General features: G+C 45.0%; 1 protein-coding gene across 1 annotated transcript; it reads right to left on the reverse strand.

The window, feature by feature from the left end:
- Positions 1–395: 395 nt before the first annotated feature.
- Positions 396–8,800, reverse strand: TAF1A (TATA-box binding protein associated factor, RNA polymerase I subunit A). The gene is made up of 11 exons (XM_078858160.1): positions 8,596–8,800; positions 7,990–8,124; positions 6,953–7,110; positions 6,488–6,601; positions 4,919–5,120; positions 4,530–4,663; positions 4,256–4,414; positions 3,280–3,346; positions 3,052–3,172; positions 2,081–2,235; positions 396–1,244 (listed from the first exon to the last, which is right to left on the reverse strand). The coding sequence occupies exons 2-11, from the start codon at positions 8,114–8,116 to the stop codon at positions 1,174–1,176; spliced, it is 1,308 nt and encodes a 435-aa protein (XP_078714286.1). The 5' UTR covers positions 8,117–8,124; positions 8,596–8,800; the 3' UTR covers positions 396–1,173.
- Positions 8,801–15,143: the final 6,343 nt, after the last annotated feature.

Here is a 15,143-nt window from a genome sequence, read left to right on the forward strand (position 1 = left end):
ATACTGTTTCAGTAAAGGTCCTTCATAGGGATTTTTTGAAAAGTCCATCAAATGAAGAAGTGTTTGGCACGTGGGAGTAACCGGAGTCCCCGGAGAAACCCCACCACACACACGAAACTCCTTCAAAGGTCTGCACAGATATGTTCACAAACCCACTGTCTGTACTGCCATCTCCTAGCTACCTCTCAGCGCAGCTTGTCTGGAAGTTTAACAAATGTGTGTGATCCACCAACCATTGCATCCCCTCCAAAGCACTGAATCATAGGTGACACCACGCCGGTTAGAGGACATTCAAGGTACCTGGAGAAATGCAGTATGACCTAAACTCCAGAACTTAGGCAAGATCCTATTATCAACATTCATGCGGCACACTACAATTGTACACGAACACGTGGTAGCGAGGCAAAGATTTATTGTACTTTGCCTTGATGTACATAAATTACTCATTTGAACAAAATGCTTGCAAATCTATTGAAAAGTATTCAGCGCCTAAAATGGGAATTACTGGGGGAACTCAAATGATTCCCACCACCCCCACTAGATCTGAGGTGGAGCTTCACACCCCGCGTGGGTCTCTATGCATGTCTGTGGGTGTTTGTGGATCTCCCTGTTAGTCTAGGAGTCTATATGCGAGTCAAATTATTTTTAAAAAATATGAATCCTTAATTCCTTCCAGAACAGTCGTGGTAAAACTTAACTCCCACCATGGCGTTCCGGAGCATTCTGGCACATTTCCACGGCTGACAATATTACAAATTAAGTTGAAGGTACAATTAATCGCAAACCACTAACGACAACTTAACATTGATCTTTTTTTACATTTTATATTTACACAACACTAAAAACTGGCGACAATGAAATGTGAGATGTACTTGTCAATAGATGTCAAACAAAACTTGGAAATTACATATCCCATAAAGGGTTCTACAATGCTACTCATGAACACCAAGGTCTGTTTATTCTCAAATTCTGTTAAAAGTTACTTGTACGGAAATAACAGATAACCCAGATACTGGGATATTGAGATGTCCATAGAAATCTCTGTATAAACATGAGTTCTTAGAATACTGTGTCATCACCATTCACTTGGCAAATATTGATTTACAACAGTGGAAATGTCGAACAAGCTACATTGGCAAATGGTATACTTGTAAACGAACACAAAAACACACATTAGGTTTTATGCTTCTTGCGGGGTGGAATTTTCTTCTCTAGAGCCCGCACACGGACGCCGTATTTATTTTCTGTAGATGGAGAGAAAGGAATGGATAAATAGTTTGCAAATTCTCAATTTCATTTTCCATGCATTTTTTTTCTTTCCCCAAAGCACGCACACAGGTAATGAGTCACACAACGTGGACTTCCCACTTGTTCCCGCAAACGCATTCACCACATGTGTACCCCAGCAACAAACCACACATGTCTAGCCAGTGAGTCAAATTAAAAGACCACAGAAAAAAAAACCACTAAAGAGACACGGGCAATGAAGGTCATACATGTATCAATTCAGCATCATACAAAAGTGTGGAGGATGTCTTACTGTATTTTATAAAATAATTGAACGTGCAGATGCAAAAAACTTTCCCATTTTAGCACGCTCGTGTACTCGTAAATCTAACAGAGTTGGAATGTCCACATCAGAGTCCGTGTGCAATGCTTGGCACAGGTACAAACACCGCGACTATATAAACAGAGACAATTTGTTTTTTTATCTTAGAAGCAAAAAATGACGGCCTCCGTGTATGTATGCATACACTGCTGTATTATGCTATGTATGCAAGTGTAGCACGCAGTCATATATCATGTACAGTATCGATATCCATATGCATGACACGTGTATATATGTTGAACTAAACTTGTGCATTCATGTATACATTCAAAACTAAGCTAATACGTTTTACAATAAACGACACTAGATTCCGTGATAAAAATGTGTTTTCTTAATTTCACGTTGAAAGAAATGGCGATTGATTAAATGTAGTAAAATTACACTTACAACACCGATGTAAAAATGTTGCTCACACAAGTGACTAATTGCATGACACACACCATGTGTGTTCATGTGTCTGTGTGTACTTACTCTTCCCCATCAGCCCATTGGCTATAGTGGCCTTGTTGGATGCAAGGAGAGGATTGTAGTGGAAGTCATCCTTGGCCTGGTCCTCACAGAAGCAGAACCCTGGCCACCAGTCCATCCGGTCTTCCCAGGACTCGAAAAAGCAGACCTCATTCCCACTGTGCAGTAGTCAGACAAGAGACTATGCGCATTACACAATGGTAGCATGGACCTACTGCATCCCTCACACTTTACATGTAGCAGTCTGTTCATATGTATTGATGTGTTTTTATTGATCACCCCAAGATATAAACATGCCACAGAAATGCAGTTTGTTAAGTTTTTGGATGACCGAAAAAACATTAGCCAAGTGGCAATTAATACAAATAAGTCTGAAAGTAAGCGAGCGTATTTTGGGAGTGAAGCGGCGTCATTTAGTTTTACGCATTGCACTACGAACCCGGCAACCTGAGTTTGATTCCAAGCTATGGATAACATCAGTGGGAATTTATAGTTTTGTATGTAGCCAACTTCACCCAGCCGCACTGATCCACGTGAAGTTTCTTCAAACTCCCATGGCCAAATGATATGGGGACGCCTTGATCCAGCAGTGGATTTACAACCGCTGTGATGATTAAGTGTATTTCCCTTTCTTTTATTAAAAAAAAAAGGTCCTACCAAATGTTTCGCAATTGGGGGGGGGGGGTGATGGTTGCTATGTAGATTCGAATTGTAATTTTTTCTTCAAATTTAGCAAAAGGTGTACAATGATGCCAGCAAACAACGTCCTAACCCTTGCTAATGACATCCACCATAAATCAGACGGGTGAATATTTTTTTTACGGTTAATACAGTCGCAACATTCGTAAGGGCGGTCACTATTCGAATTGCGAGCCCCCCTGCAAACGTGCAACTGCAAGAAATGTTGTACCGTGGCATGCACGTGCAAAGGATTTACGGAACGTACTGCGTCTACATGTGACGGCATACTGTACTTTTTAATGCAAGCGCTGATGAGCTCTGCAAGACTCTGCCAAGGTCGCACATCCCTCTGCCAGGGAGAGTAATCCAGGAGGCTCATCAGCACAGAAATGCTCTCCCGCATCGTGTCCGTCCCTAAAGTAAAACATAAAATGTGCGTTACGAACAAGCACGCCCCCCACGTAGTATGTAACGCGCGATGCATTGTGCTCGCTGCAGCTCAGCGGGCTACAGAAACTCACCACTTTCGTGCAACAATCGGCTGTATTCCAGCATCAGCTCATGAGATGGCACCAATTTATGCAGGACCTGTTGAAATTACACATGCAACAAACGGACAATAAACGACATTTATGATGTCATGCGTTTCCCCTGAACACTTTTTTTTATCAAGTATAACCAGTGATAGTGAACACCGATTTAACGACTCCATTGTTAGGCATGTAACTGTGCATCGATTTGAGATATAATCCTCCGTTCATGGTACTACATTATGATTGAATCGCGTGATAATTTACTATTTATGTAGATGACACGAAAATGATTTGCTTTGCGAGAGCAACACATAAAACTGATGCTTGCATTAAACTGTGGAACGTCATCAAATCCCTTGTGAGGGAGGGCCAGCAGTGGCAAATTTTTACCTGGCCTATGAGTGCGTCTAGAAAGAGGGATGCATAACCCACATTCACCTTAGCGTTACAGTAAATAGAAAATGACACAACATACTACACGGCAAATAAACTCTTAGGTTTTTCGGTAAAGTCACGTAGGTAAAAAATAAATAATATAATTGAAAACATTATAGAAATAAAATAACAAATCACGACGTTTCGGAGGCAAGACAAGTCTCCGTCATCAGGTGGGACCGTCACAGCCAGATTTACTGTCTCAAGTGAGGCAAAATTCCAAGAGTCAAGCTCTTAAATACAAGTCAAGGGGGGGAGGGGCTTATCTGAATGTGGTAGCCAGGGAATGGAACGTGGGGGGGGGGGCTACAAGCGAACATTCGGTGATTGTCGACCTGTGCAAGAGTACAATCGGTGTACCTCGACCTAAACAGGTGTTGGCTGAAAATACAAATACAAAAAAGCAGTACACGGCAAAAAAATACTAAAAAGAAGTACACGGCAAATGTTCACAGTCATTTAAAAAGAAAACATTTAAAATGTCGGGTTTTCCATTCGGTTTGCAAATAACCGCGGCTTAAGGCAGCACCCTGAGCACGCCGAGCAGCTTCTGTTGAGGAGCGTCGTGTTTCTTGAGGAAGTTGTAGAGCTGGACGTGAGCATTGGGGTTGGGTGGGTACTTGTTGTCATACGCAATGTTCTCCAGAAGTTCGTGGGCTTCGTCCACGTTTCCGTAAAACTCCAACAGCTGTGGAAAGGGTGGTAAGCAAAAAGGAAGACGTGACGGAGGCCGTTGAATACAATAACGAAGTATATTGTGGATACATTGCTTATTTATGTCACGTAGAACTGTTAATACGTGCCTCCACATATTTCGGGGTGAATATGTCCCACACCCCGGGTTTCTGCAGGATACTGATGAAGTTTAAGGAGGATTTCCGGAAGCTATGGTGCATCTCCTTCACGGCAGCCGAGTTGGTCTGCGTATCACCCACGTCTGAATCACGACATGACCGTAATCAAAACAAATAGACATGTTTCCTTTGTGCAAAAAAAAACTGTAACACGGCAAAACAAACCTTTAGCAGCGAGAGCAATAGCTCGACTAATGCAAAGAAATTAAGAACTCCAAAACCTAATAAAATGAAGCATGAAAATATACACGCCAAAACAAAGACAAAGATCCACCCGTACAGCCTTAACAGACTACTGGGGCAAGTGCTATTAGCGTGCACACCAAATGACACAGTACCATTTCCACTGGAAAGATGGTCCTTTTGCTGCTGCCAGTCATAGTAGTGAAGTAGACCGCAATAGCCTTGGATGAGGTCTACGAGCAGGACGCGGCTGGGCGAGGCAAGGTCCCTGTGCTTCGCAGTGAAGGCAATAAGCTCACGGTGACCCTCCTGCTCCCGCCCCTCGCACAGCAGGTTCCAGGTATGCTCTAGACACACCTGGTGGTAAAGGGACCAAACAGCAGATCAGCTGAATTCAGACACACACAGGATGGCACGTCCCACTGTGCATAGCATTTTTAAATCCTTTATATTAAGTTCACTTGCTTGCTTGCTTGCGCGCTTACGACCGTACAAATCTTTCGGTCGTTTTTATACCCACTTCCCGTGATCCAATCGAGCTGACATTTTGCACACAGACTCGTTGTGCGTGACAATGTATTTTCGTGAAATGTTTTTCCTAAATGTTACACTTTTTAGGAAAAAAAAATTATATTTAATTACCAATTGCTTAATGGTGGCAGGCAATCATCTGACCCATAGGTGGCAGCCATCTCAAGCCAGAGGACGAGAGGACTCTAGCCGCCACGCATATAAAGGATTTATAGTGAAAAACTTTGTTTTTACGGGTTAATTTTTTAGTAAAATCCACATGCGTTGATGTATGGACTTCTTTCGGAGGTGATGAGAATAATGATCACTAAAGTCCCAGGCCGATCACTATGGCAAGCCGAACTTGTTTCAATATGAAGAAAACGTTGACGCACACTGCCAAGACACCATGCAGATATTTATTTTTGCCGTGTATACATGCATTTAGATTATTATTTTGCTGCTAGAATTTCCACATGATAAGCCGCTTTGTTGAGATATCATTTGGGGGCAGGTTGCATCTGAAAAATAAGCTAATTGCTCAATGGGCATTACCTGGTAAGATAAAAAGTATAGTTTGGTTTAATTGTTTTTACGTGATTTGTTTACCTTTTCTATACTGTGCCCTCCTATCGTGTATCGTTTGTCGTTGTAAGGTTCTGACCCGCCGCTACTGGACGTCTGTGAAAAAGAGCTTCACAGCTCATCAGATTCCTCCAGTTGAAATATTCCGATTCCGTTTTAGTTCGTCGAGAGCGACGTGCGCTGATCGCACCAAAATGCAAAGCGATGCGTGAGAGACTTGATGTACAGCCACAGGCGGGCTTGATGTCTCCACATAACACAGCTGTGCTGCTGGCACAAGAACCTTTCTCACACAACCTCGCTCCGTGGGCAAACTCGCACTCGCCTGGGCACCAAAGTGATACTTTTTTTTTCAAGCTTACTTGCATCCTGCATGTCCTTCGGACGTGACCGTCCTGCCAGCCAGCCATCCAGCAAGCCAGCCTGACAGCCAGCTAGCCAGCCAGACTGTTTTCTAATACAGAATTTTAAGTGTTCATTGTAAACACATGATTCATACTGGCATCTATCTATTCTGCTTTCCGTTGAACTTCGGTAAAGGGCCTATTGCATGTAAATAGTGTTTGCGTCGAGTGTCACGTTTCTTTTAAATTAGAATTCATCAATATTGCGAGGTTCTGTTAAACTACCTTCAATTTTAGGTCTCTCGAAAATGACTTCATCCTGTTTGCAAAGAGACTGAACTGCTCCATACTTCTCTGTGGATGGTTCATCATCACTTCAGCTCCAGCCTTCCAATAAATCTAAAAGAAAACATAACATTTACGGACTTAAAGAGGTCATACAGCCAACATTTTATTTTCTGCTTAATGAAATAATTACGGTGTTTAAAATGGTAATGTTAAAGTGTAATATCACATGAACATCAGATGTCCTAAAACTCCACATGGACAAATACAAATATTACAGCATTATGTCCAAATGCGCAAGATGACAAGCAGATATGTACAGTGCTAAAAAAAGGCTGAAAATCGGAATCTGGACCCTCCTGAAAATGTTTAAGGCTCAGCGAGGCCTGGCTGTGTATGGTGGCACTTCCTTTAACAACAGACTCACAAGTCCCGCTGGACATCAGCTTTTCACACGTCCCTCACCTCGGGTAGAACATTATTCCCCAACCACTCGAGGCTTCCAAGCGCAGGCAGCAGGAGATGAGCAGCGCGGACCCAGTGGTGGCGCAGCAAGGCCTCGTGCAATTCAATCAGCCATGTGCTCCTCCCAAAAATCCCCGCTGGCTTTGTTAACGTGTGCCCTGTAACGAATGAACACACCCCATCGTCTGCCAAGTGCTCACCAGATCCCCTTATTAGTCTGGAGAAACGTGCAACCATGAAAGATGGTGCCCGTCCTGGGGAGGCTTTCATCCAGCCGTGGATATATCTTGACCGATGGGATGTGTTTGCTGTTGGAGAGCACAGGTAAGGTGATGTGTAGTGATAGCACTAAATGGCATACTTTGCAAATCAGCTGCTGCATCTCATAACAATGGTGCCCTCTAACTAGGAAAACCTCACCAAGTCCAAGATAACCACATTGAGTACGTGGAAGAATTATGAACGCCCCTCCCATACTCAATGGGTGAATTCATTCGGCCCAATCTCAGCACTGGGGGATCTGAGCGACGAAGAATACACACGAACATGGGGTCCATTCCTCAATCTTATGGTTAGGCCTCCAGCAGCGTTTGTCATTTTGCAGGCCTGGTGCTAATAATGCGATACGGTGGCAAGATGTTTACTACCTCGCCTGGTGTACAGGAGGTCGTGGGTTCAATCCCAAACCTGACGCCTGTATATTTGGAGTTTCCATGTTATCCCCGTGGTCGCGTAGATTTTTCTCCAGGTCCTCCAGTTTTTTCCCAAATTTAGAAACATGCGTTTAAAGTACAGTACATATTTGGCTGCTATAAATGTCCACGTGCTAAGCCACTTCGTTGAGCTATATCATTTGTGGCCAGGTCGCTTCTGAAAAAAATAGCTATTGTGGCCCTCACCTGATGAAATAAAACGAAATAGTTGAGTGGTTTATTTTAGTACAAATCCACGCCATCCCTCCCATCCCTCCCCAACGAAATGTGGCTGGAGGTGACCCGAGGCTACGCTCGTGTTGTAAGCCCGGTCTGGCAACGTACAGAAGTGATTGCAGGCGATAACCTCCTGGCGAGGCCTCAAGCCAGACGAGCCTAAGAGGGGCTCCTCAGTCTCCTCCTCATCCTCTTCCTCCTCGCTTGTCGTCTTCACCTGTCGCTGATCCTTCATGGCCGAAACTGCAGTGCCACGCACGAGTCAACAGGGAGAGAGAGAGAGGAGGCAGCGAATTCGGGGTTGAAAAAGACAAAGCGTTTGCCCAAGATGGTGATCCAAGCCCGCGCTGTGGTGCTCCTATTCTGGTCTGGACCAGGACACAGGTCCACAATCCACACCGAGAGCCATAGCGCGCACATGTTCAGACTAGCCTCGCCGAGTGGCTTTGTGAGCGAGGTCGTTAAGCGACTCTGTAGAGCGGTGTGGCGTCGCGGTGTGTGCTATGTTGAACTTCTTTCGCGCCGTGCGTAGCATATCCTGCTAATCGGAGGTGCGGGCGGGGCTAAGGCCAACAAACTAAACACAAAAAGCAGTTTCAGAAAAAATGTTGCTTTCAATCAACATTTGAAAGTACATAGCTCCGGAACATCCGAATGGAAAAACGTTCCAGACGGCCGCCGAAGCGCATCCGAAAGCGCGCGACGCAGTCGCACCGTAGCGGCTGTCGAGGAGGCGGCTTGCGGGGCTGTTAAGGCTGCCGACGAGCCGGACCTCAGAGGAGTTCGCCTGCAGTAGACTGGGGAAGCTAATCGGGCACGAGCCTGGCAGACTCTGGGGTTAGCGGAGCGCGAGTGGGAGCAGCTTTTGTTGCTCCGCACGCAAAGCCAGGAGCCACTTCCGCATGCGCAGGCTGCCACGTGTTGGATCGATTCCGAGAATATTTCGGTGGAGCGCTGTGAAATCGATTCCCCATGGATGTTGCGGAGAGAAATGAATGGGCAGTGGTTGTGGCCAGAGATCGGTTAAACCAGTGCCGAATTGTTATTTGAGTAGCAAAAGTAGCTACAAATGCTACGGGCCCCGGACTTTCAAGGGCCCCCGCGCTAAATGGGTTCAAGCTATTAATTCCCGTTCAGTGATGCTGCACTTGCTCTATTGTTATAGTACAATATTTTTGGTTCTTTCTGTAAAGTCGCGTAGATAGAAAATAAAATAAAAAATACTAAAATTAAATTAAATGTTAAATAAAAATAATAAAATGAAAACAATTAAAGCTTAGAGTACTATACCGCCTTCAACTTTTATCAACGACTGTGTGTTTAAAGTTAGAGATTTGTCGTATAATTTTGGTAGTAACGCAAATGAAAAAATACAATTACTTTACTATGCAAGTAAAAAAAATTGCTTTTTTATATTGATGTTTTTTTTATTTAGGGCCCCTTTATAACATATGCGACAGGCCCCGCACTTAGCTTCATCCGGCACTGGTTAATCATGAGCGCATTAATAAACTGAGCAGAATGAACGACTTAGTCGACTCGTGAACTTATCAATGCGCGAATGGATGAGTGAATTGGTGAGTGAAATAGTAAGGAAATTAGTTAATTGAATGGTGACTGAGGACATGAAGAGCGAGTTTGCAAATTAATTCGTAAATGGGTGAATTAGTAAACAATTTAAATTGTGAATCAATTGGTGCTGCTGTCCGTCGATTACCGGTCTGCAGTTTGCCCCGACGAAACCCAGTTCTGCCGAACAATATCTCCCAGAAGAAGGCCAGGCGTGGCTGATGAGATGTGTAAAATAATACATGTACATGTGGATGGACAGACATGTGAAGGAGGCGTATTGTTCCTTATATTTATTCTGTTGCTTATATTCGCCAAAACGATGCATTGCTCATTCCCTTCCTAATCCCTCCCCTCGCACCTCTGTAGCCCTAACGTAACCCCCGCGTGACCTGTGTTATGGTGACTAATTCCTCGACCCTTTCACGCCCTACCATCTAAATTGCTCCATTTTGTGTTACCACTTTTAAAACTATGTAAAGCGGCTTGAGTAAAGGTGCTAAACAAATATTTATTAAGATAATGCTCACTTGGTAGAAAGTAATGGTTGTCAGAATCTTTATTTAGACTGGAGGAATCCGATGAGCTATGAAGCTCTTTCACAGATCCCCAGTGTTATGGGCTTTGCGTAATCATCAGGAACCCCAATTTATTTGGTGATGCTGCTGGTGCATTGGCAGTGGTGCACAAGCAAAACTAAACAAAACGCATTCTACACACTCGTCAACAACACTGCCTTAAAAGATATACAATCGGCAACGTTTCAGGCAATGGCCCTTTTTCAAAGCGTGTGAACTCCAGTACTCAATTTCAGCCGGAACAGTCCAGAACCCTATTCCGGAAATTATTTAGGCACCCGACACATCCATCTCGCCTTAATTTGTTTACATGATATCTTCATGGATATTTTTACAAACCTGTTAATATGATTCATGGCAATATAGGGCACAGTAATATATAATGATGATTATTATCATCAGTCGTGCCTTACGGCATCAATGCCTACTCCTAATCCTGATTACCCCCATTGCACATACGATGTCCACTCGCATTGCGTGCGAGTGTCCAGGCACACATCGCAAGTTGCACATTCAGCACTACCAGGATTGACCACGCTCAGGAGCCGGATCGGCCTGGCTGCGTCCATCGTGCAGTCTTTACCCTACATCTGGCCTCAACGCCGTCTCAGCACATCTACCAAAATCTGAATATACGAGACTCGCGCGATGCCAGCTCTGCTGTAATGTGCTGAGAAGTGGGCCCTCCTGCAATCAGACTCAAACAGTCTGCACGCCTTCCTTCCGTATGTGGTGTAAGCATCAGCTCCTTCACATTGAATGGTTCGACTTTGTTCCCACTGCCATCGTCCACTTGAGATGTGTCTCATCTGTTTGGCCACATTGCAAGAATGGAGGACGACTCATCCCGCACGACATGCCTTGCTTCTATCCATCCAGGCGATGAGTGGATCTCAACCGTCTCCGGCATGTTAGTTGGCCATGCCAAGGTCTATCATGACACCGGCCTAACAATGCAGGTGGTCTTCTACAACACGGTAAGACATAGACACTCTGATTTAAAGCTTTCCTGACTGCAGGGATTCATCTTCTTGGTTCTTTCGGTAAAGTCACGTAGAAGGGAAGTAATAAAATAATAAAAATTAAACATAATAAAATAATTCTCACAGTATGTGAGAATTATTAAAAATAACATCTTAACACCTTAATAGAGGTTTTTTTTGGGGTTAGATCACATAAATATATAAATGTGTCATTTAAACCCGCCACCACCCGACACAGCCAACTAGTAAGGGTTGTCACGTAAACTGAACGTGCCAATTCGTCACTAGTACAGCACACCGGTGTGTTGGAGAGCCAAGCCACAACATTTACAATCTGTGTACGACGTTTTGCCAGTAATTACAACTAACTCATCAGGCGACAGCCAGATTTGTGGAGAAGTCTAACTGTTTCGTTCCTTATATAGAGGCGTAGATGTGTTGACCACCCTTTTGCGCACTTGCACAATGTGGGGGGGGGGGGGATTAATGAGGCAACGTACATTATGCATGTGCATTATGTGAGCCCTTTGAACTTGTCCTTCTTGTCTATTGTGTTTATTAAAATAGCCCTACCAACGGTAATCCCTAATGAAGTATGCTGCCTTTTGTAGGCATGCATTTATATAATATATTATTTGATGATTCACTTCAGGCCACGCCTCTCCTGCGCCACGCATAATGGTGGCCTCCGGCCGCGTGTTCTTCGTGCCACGTGTAATGGCGGCCGTCGCGCTTGCGGACGTTCCCACCAGAAAGACTCCAAATGTAATGAGCGACTTCCGAGACACGTCGTGTAGAGGGCTTCTTCTTATTCATTCTCACACTGGGCACAACTCAGGCCGATACATATATATGTACGTCTCCTCTCACTGGTCACAACACTGGGTAATATATATATAGGTTTCTACTTTAGCTACGCACAGCCGGCCTTTCTACATAGTCCCATCGCCTACATCCAACCACACCGCTGACTGACTAGTGTGACGATGATGGCGATGGGAGCCGTGCAGAGGATCTTCCATGCGGCCGGACGACAGAGAGAGCAGCGACGCAGCCAGGACCTGGGACCCCGCAACAATCCTGAACCCTCGGTTCCATCCCCCTTATATACCTTTCGGCGTGGCCAGGCCCCGCCTCTGGCCACGTCCCCTTCCAGAACCTTCGAGCAGATTCCCGGAGCTTCCCGACTAACCCCACCTTTTACCTTTAATCCAGATACGCCCCCCTTCTGATTAGTTGTTATATAACCTTGTCCATACCCGTGATTATCCTTCCAGGCCAACTGTTATTACACATGTCTAGTGGGTTCTACGGAGGCACACACTTGAACTTGGAGGCAAAACGTTTATTACACGACCCCAATAGAGAAACTACATAAACCACAATGGGTTAACTAGACCACAATGGGTAACTAGACCACAACAGGGTAACTACATAACCGGGTCAGTCAATAACATACTGCCTGACCCATGATGCCTAGCATAAGGACCGAAGACCAAAGACCGAGGACTGAGGATCGAAGAGACGTAACACCGACGGGTTCCATTCCAACAGACAGCCTCGATCAGTTCTCGTGACCTCCCTTTTATGCCCCTGAGCGTGGCCCAGCTCCGCCCTCGGCCACGCCCCCTTCTAGATCCTACTAGAAGGTTCTGGGCTATACATCACATGTCCCTCTCGCCACCTTTTGGCCCCCCTCATTATCCTGTCCTGGTCACGTGCCCTCTCAGGTTCATCCACAATGTCACGTCCTCAACTGCCCCCTCTCTGACAGTCACCAGAACCATGCCCCCTAGGGCCCCCTTCCATGCCATACATACTCTGGTGTCAGAGATAGGCTCTAACACGCACAGTTGCACTCTTGTCTCACTATCTGGCCCTAAACACCGTAGTGACCCAATATACGTCACTAAACATGTGTAGAGGAGTGAAATACGCGGTGCGCATAGTTAACCGAGGGCAACTGAGGGCAAACAGGTGCACGTGTGCAACATGAGGGTTTCACGAACAAACCTCCAGTTGTTAAGGGGCGAAGCAGGTGCAAATGGGGTCGACCGGTTGTGCCTGTTGAGACCGGAGGTGTTGCCAGGGAGACGGGAGATGAGGGTTGATTGATGGGCCAAGAGGCGCCGGCCTGGCGAGAGCTTAAAGAGATGCACGAGAGGTCTCAGATAATTAGCAGAGGGAAGTAAGGGCGTGTGCGTGAGCGGAGAGGGAGTTGTTGCCGGGGACAAGAGTGAAGACATCTCGCCGCTGCCGCTCGAGCCGTCAACGGGACCTCAACCCTCACGCCGTCGCCGGGCGGGTGTTGGCTGATCCCCCCCGCCCGGGACAGACGGGTGAGCGGGTCTGGGGGAGCGTAGGTGAGGGCAGCGGTGGAGATGTAGAGTTGCTGATTGCCAAGACGCTGCGTGCGGAGACGCTGCGTGCGGAGACGCTGCGTGCAGAGTCGCTGAGAGCAGAGCTGTTGAGTGCAAGATAAGCGAGGTGAAAGGTAGATAAGAGTGGGGAGAAGTTAAACACAAGTGACCGTGTCGATAGTTATAGGAACGCCTACAACTGGTGCAACAATATGTGAATAAAGTGTAAGCAGGTGACTTGTTACAACATGTTGGTCTGAGTAATTTTTGAATACACTCCACATGTACAAATTCGCTATCACAGGAGACTAGAAGTAGGTGTTCTTTAGACAGTGTTCAGCTTGTCTTGGGATATATTTGGCTAAACCTTTGTTTGTTACCAGAGTGTCGAGTAATTTAATTGACTCGTTGACCGGAACCTCCGTGAACAGAGAAGTCACATCAAAACTTACGAGAATATAATTAGGGTTAATCTCTAATTATGTTTACGAGATATTCAGAGTTTTTGATGAACGAAGAGGTCCTACCGATGTAGGGCTGTATTTGTTTCATTATGTATTGCATAATGCACATGCATAATGTACGTTGACTCATTAATCCCCCCCCCCCCCCCCACTTTGCACAAGAGCGCAGAAGTGTGGTCACCACATCTACGCCTCTTTATAAGGAACGAAACAGTTAGACTTCTCCACAAATCTGGCTGTCGCCTAATGAAGTTAATTGTAATTACTGGCGAAACGTCGTACTCAGATTGTTAATGTTGTGGCTTGGCTCTCCAACACACCGACGTGCTGTGATAGTGACGAATTGGCACGTTCTGTTTACGTGATAACCCTTACTAGTTGGCTGTGTCGGGTGGTGGCGGGTTTTAACAACACATTTATATAGTTACGCGATATAGCCCAAAAAAACCTCTATTATAGATGTTTAACACCTATTTTATTGCCAGAAAGGGTCAAACTTATTCTTATATTTTGATACTGGCAAGGGAGGTCCCGTGATATAGGTTAAGTGATTGTGCAGGGATGTGATTTCTGATGGTGGCTCATTTTCTGTAGTTTCCCACGTGTGACTATACTTCCAGCACGTGGTCTCTTCAACACCTCAAGCTGCTCCTGCCAACTGCTGCTGCTTTGCTGGCGGTTTATACTTCGTGTGACGGTAGTGAAGTTCACAGTGCCACAGCAGTTATGTGGACTTGTAATATTTCCAAACATGATGGGCATTCATAGAGCTGCATTCCGTATGTGGTGTGACAAGCCGTGACGATATTTGTTCTAAAAAATAAAAAAACGTAGACAAAGACCAACGGAAATATCCTATTCAGCTCATTTGCGCTTTACCAGAAGGTCATGTTCAAAGATAAACCAGTAACTTTGGACTTGCAAGCAAACAAGTCAAATCTCTTGACCACCATTCTGCCACACCTGCACAGGCAATCATTTTGCCTCTCTTTAATTCCTAAATAATCCAGAGTAGCAATTATTCCAACACCTTTGTTGTTCTAATATCATATCTTTTACACACATACGAATAACAGAATGCCTTTAAAATTAAAATGGCAGTTCAAACCTATAAGAATATTGCACACTCAGGATTTTTACTAGTTCATGACCTGACAATTCAGACAATAAAGGTGTTGATGGACACGGCTTATCTTCAGCTCTTTTACACTTGCACTATATAGATTAGGACCGTGGATAGCTTTATGGATCAATTTAGATAGTAAAAGCAGGTGTGGTGGGGAGGCTGTTAAATCTACCTGCGATATG

The sequence above is a fragment of the Lampetra fluviatilis genome, chromosome 7 (genome assembly GCF_964198595.1).
Source record: "Lampetra fluviatilis chromosome 7, kcLamFluv1.1, whole genome shotgun sequence".
NCBI lineage: Eukaryota > Metazoa > Chordata > Hyperoartia > Petromyzontiformes > Petromyzontidae > Lampetra > Lampetra fluviatilis.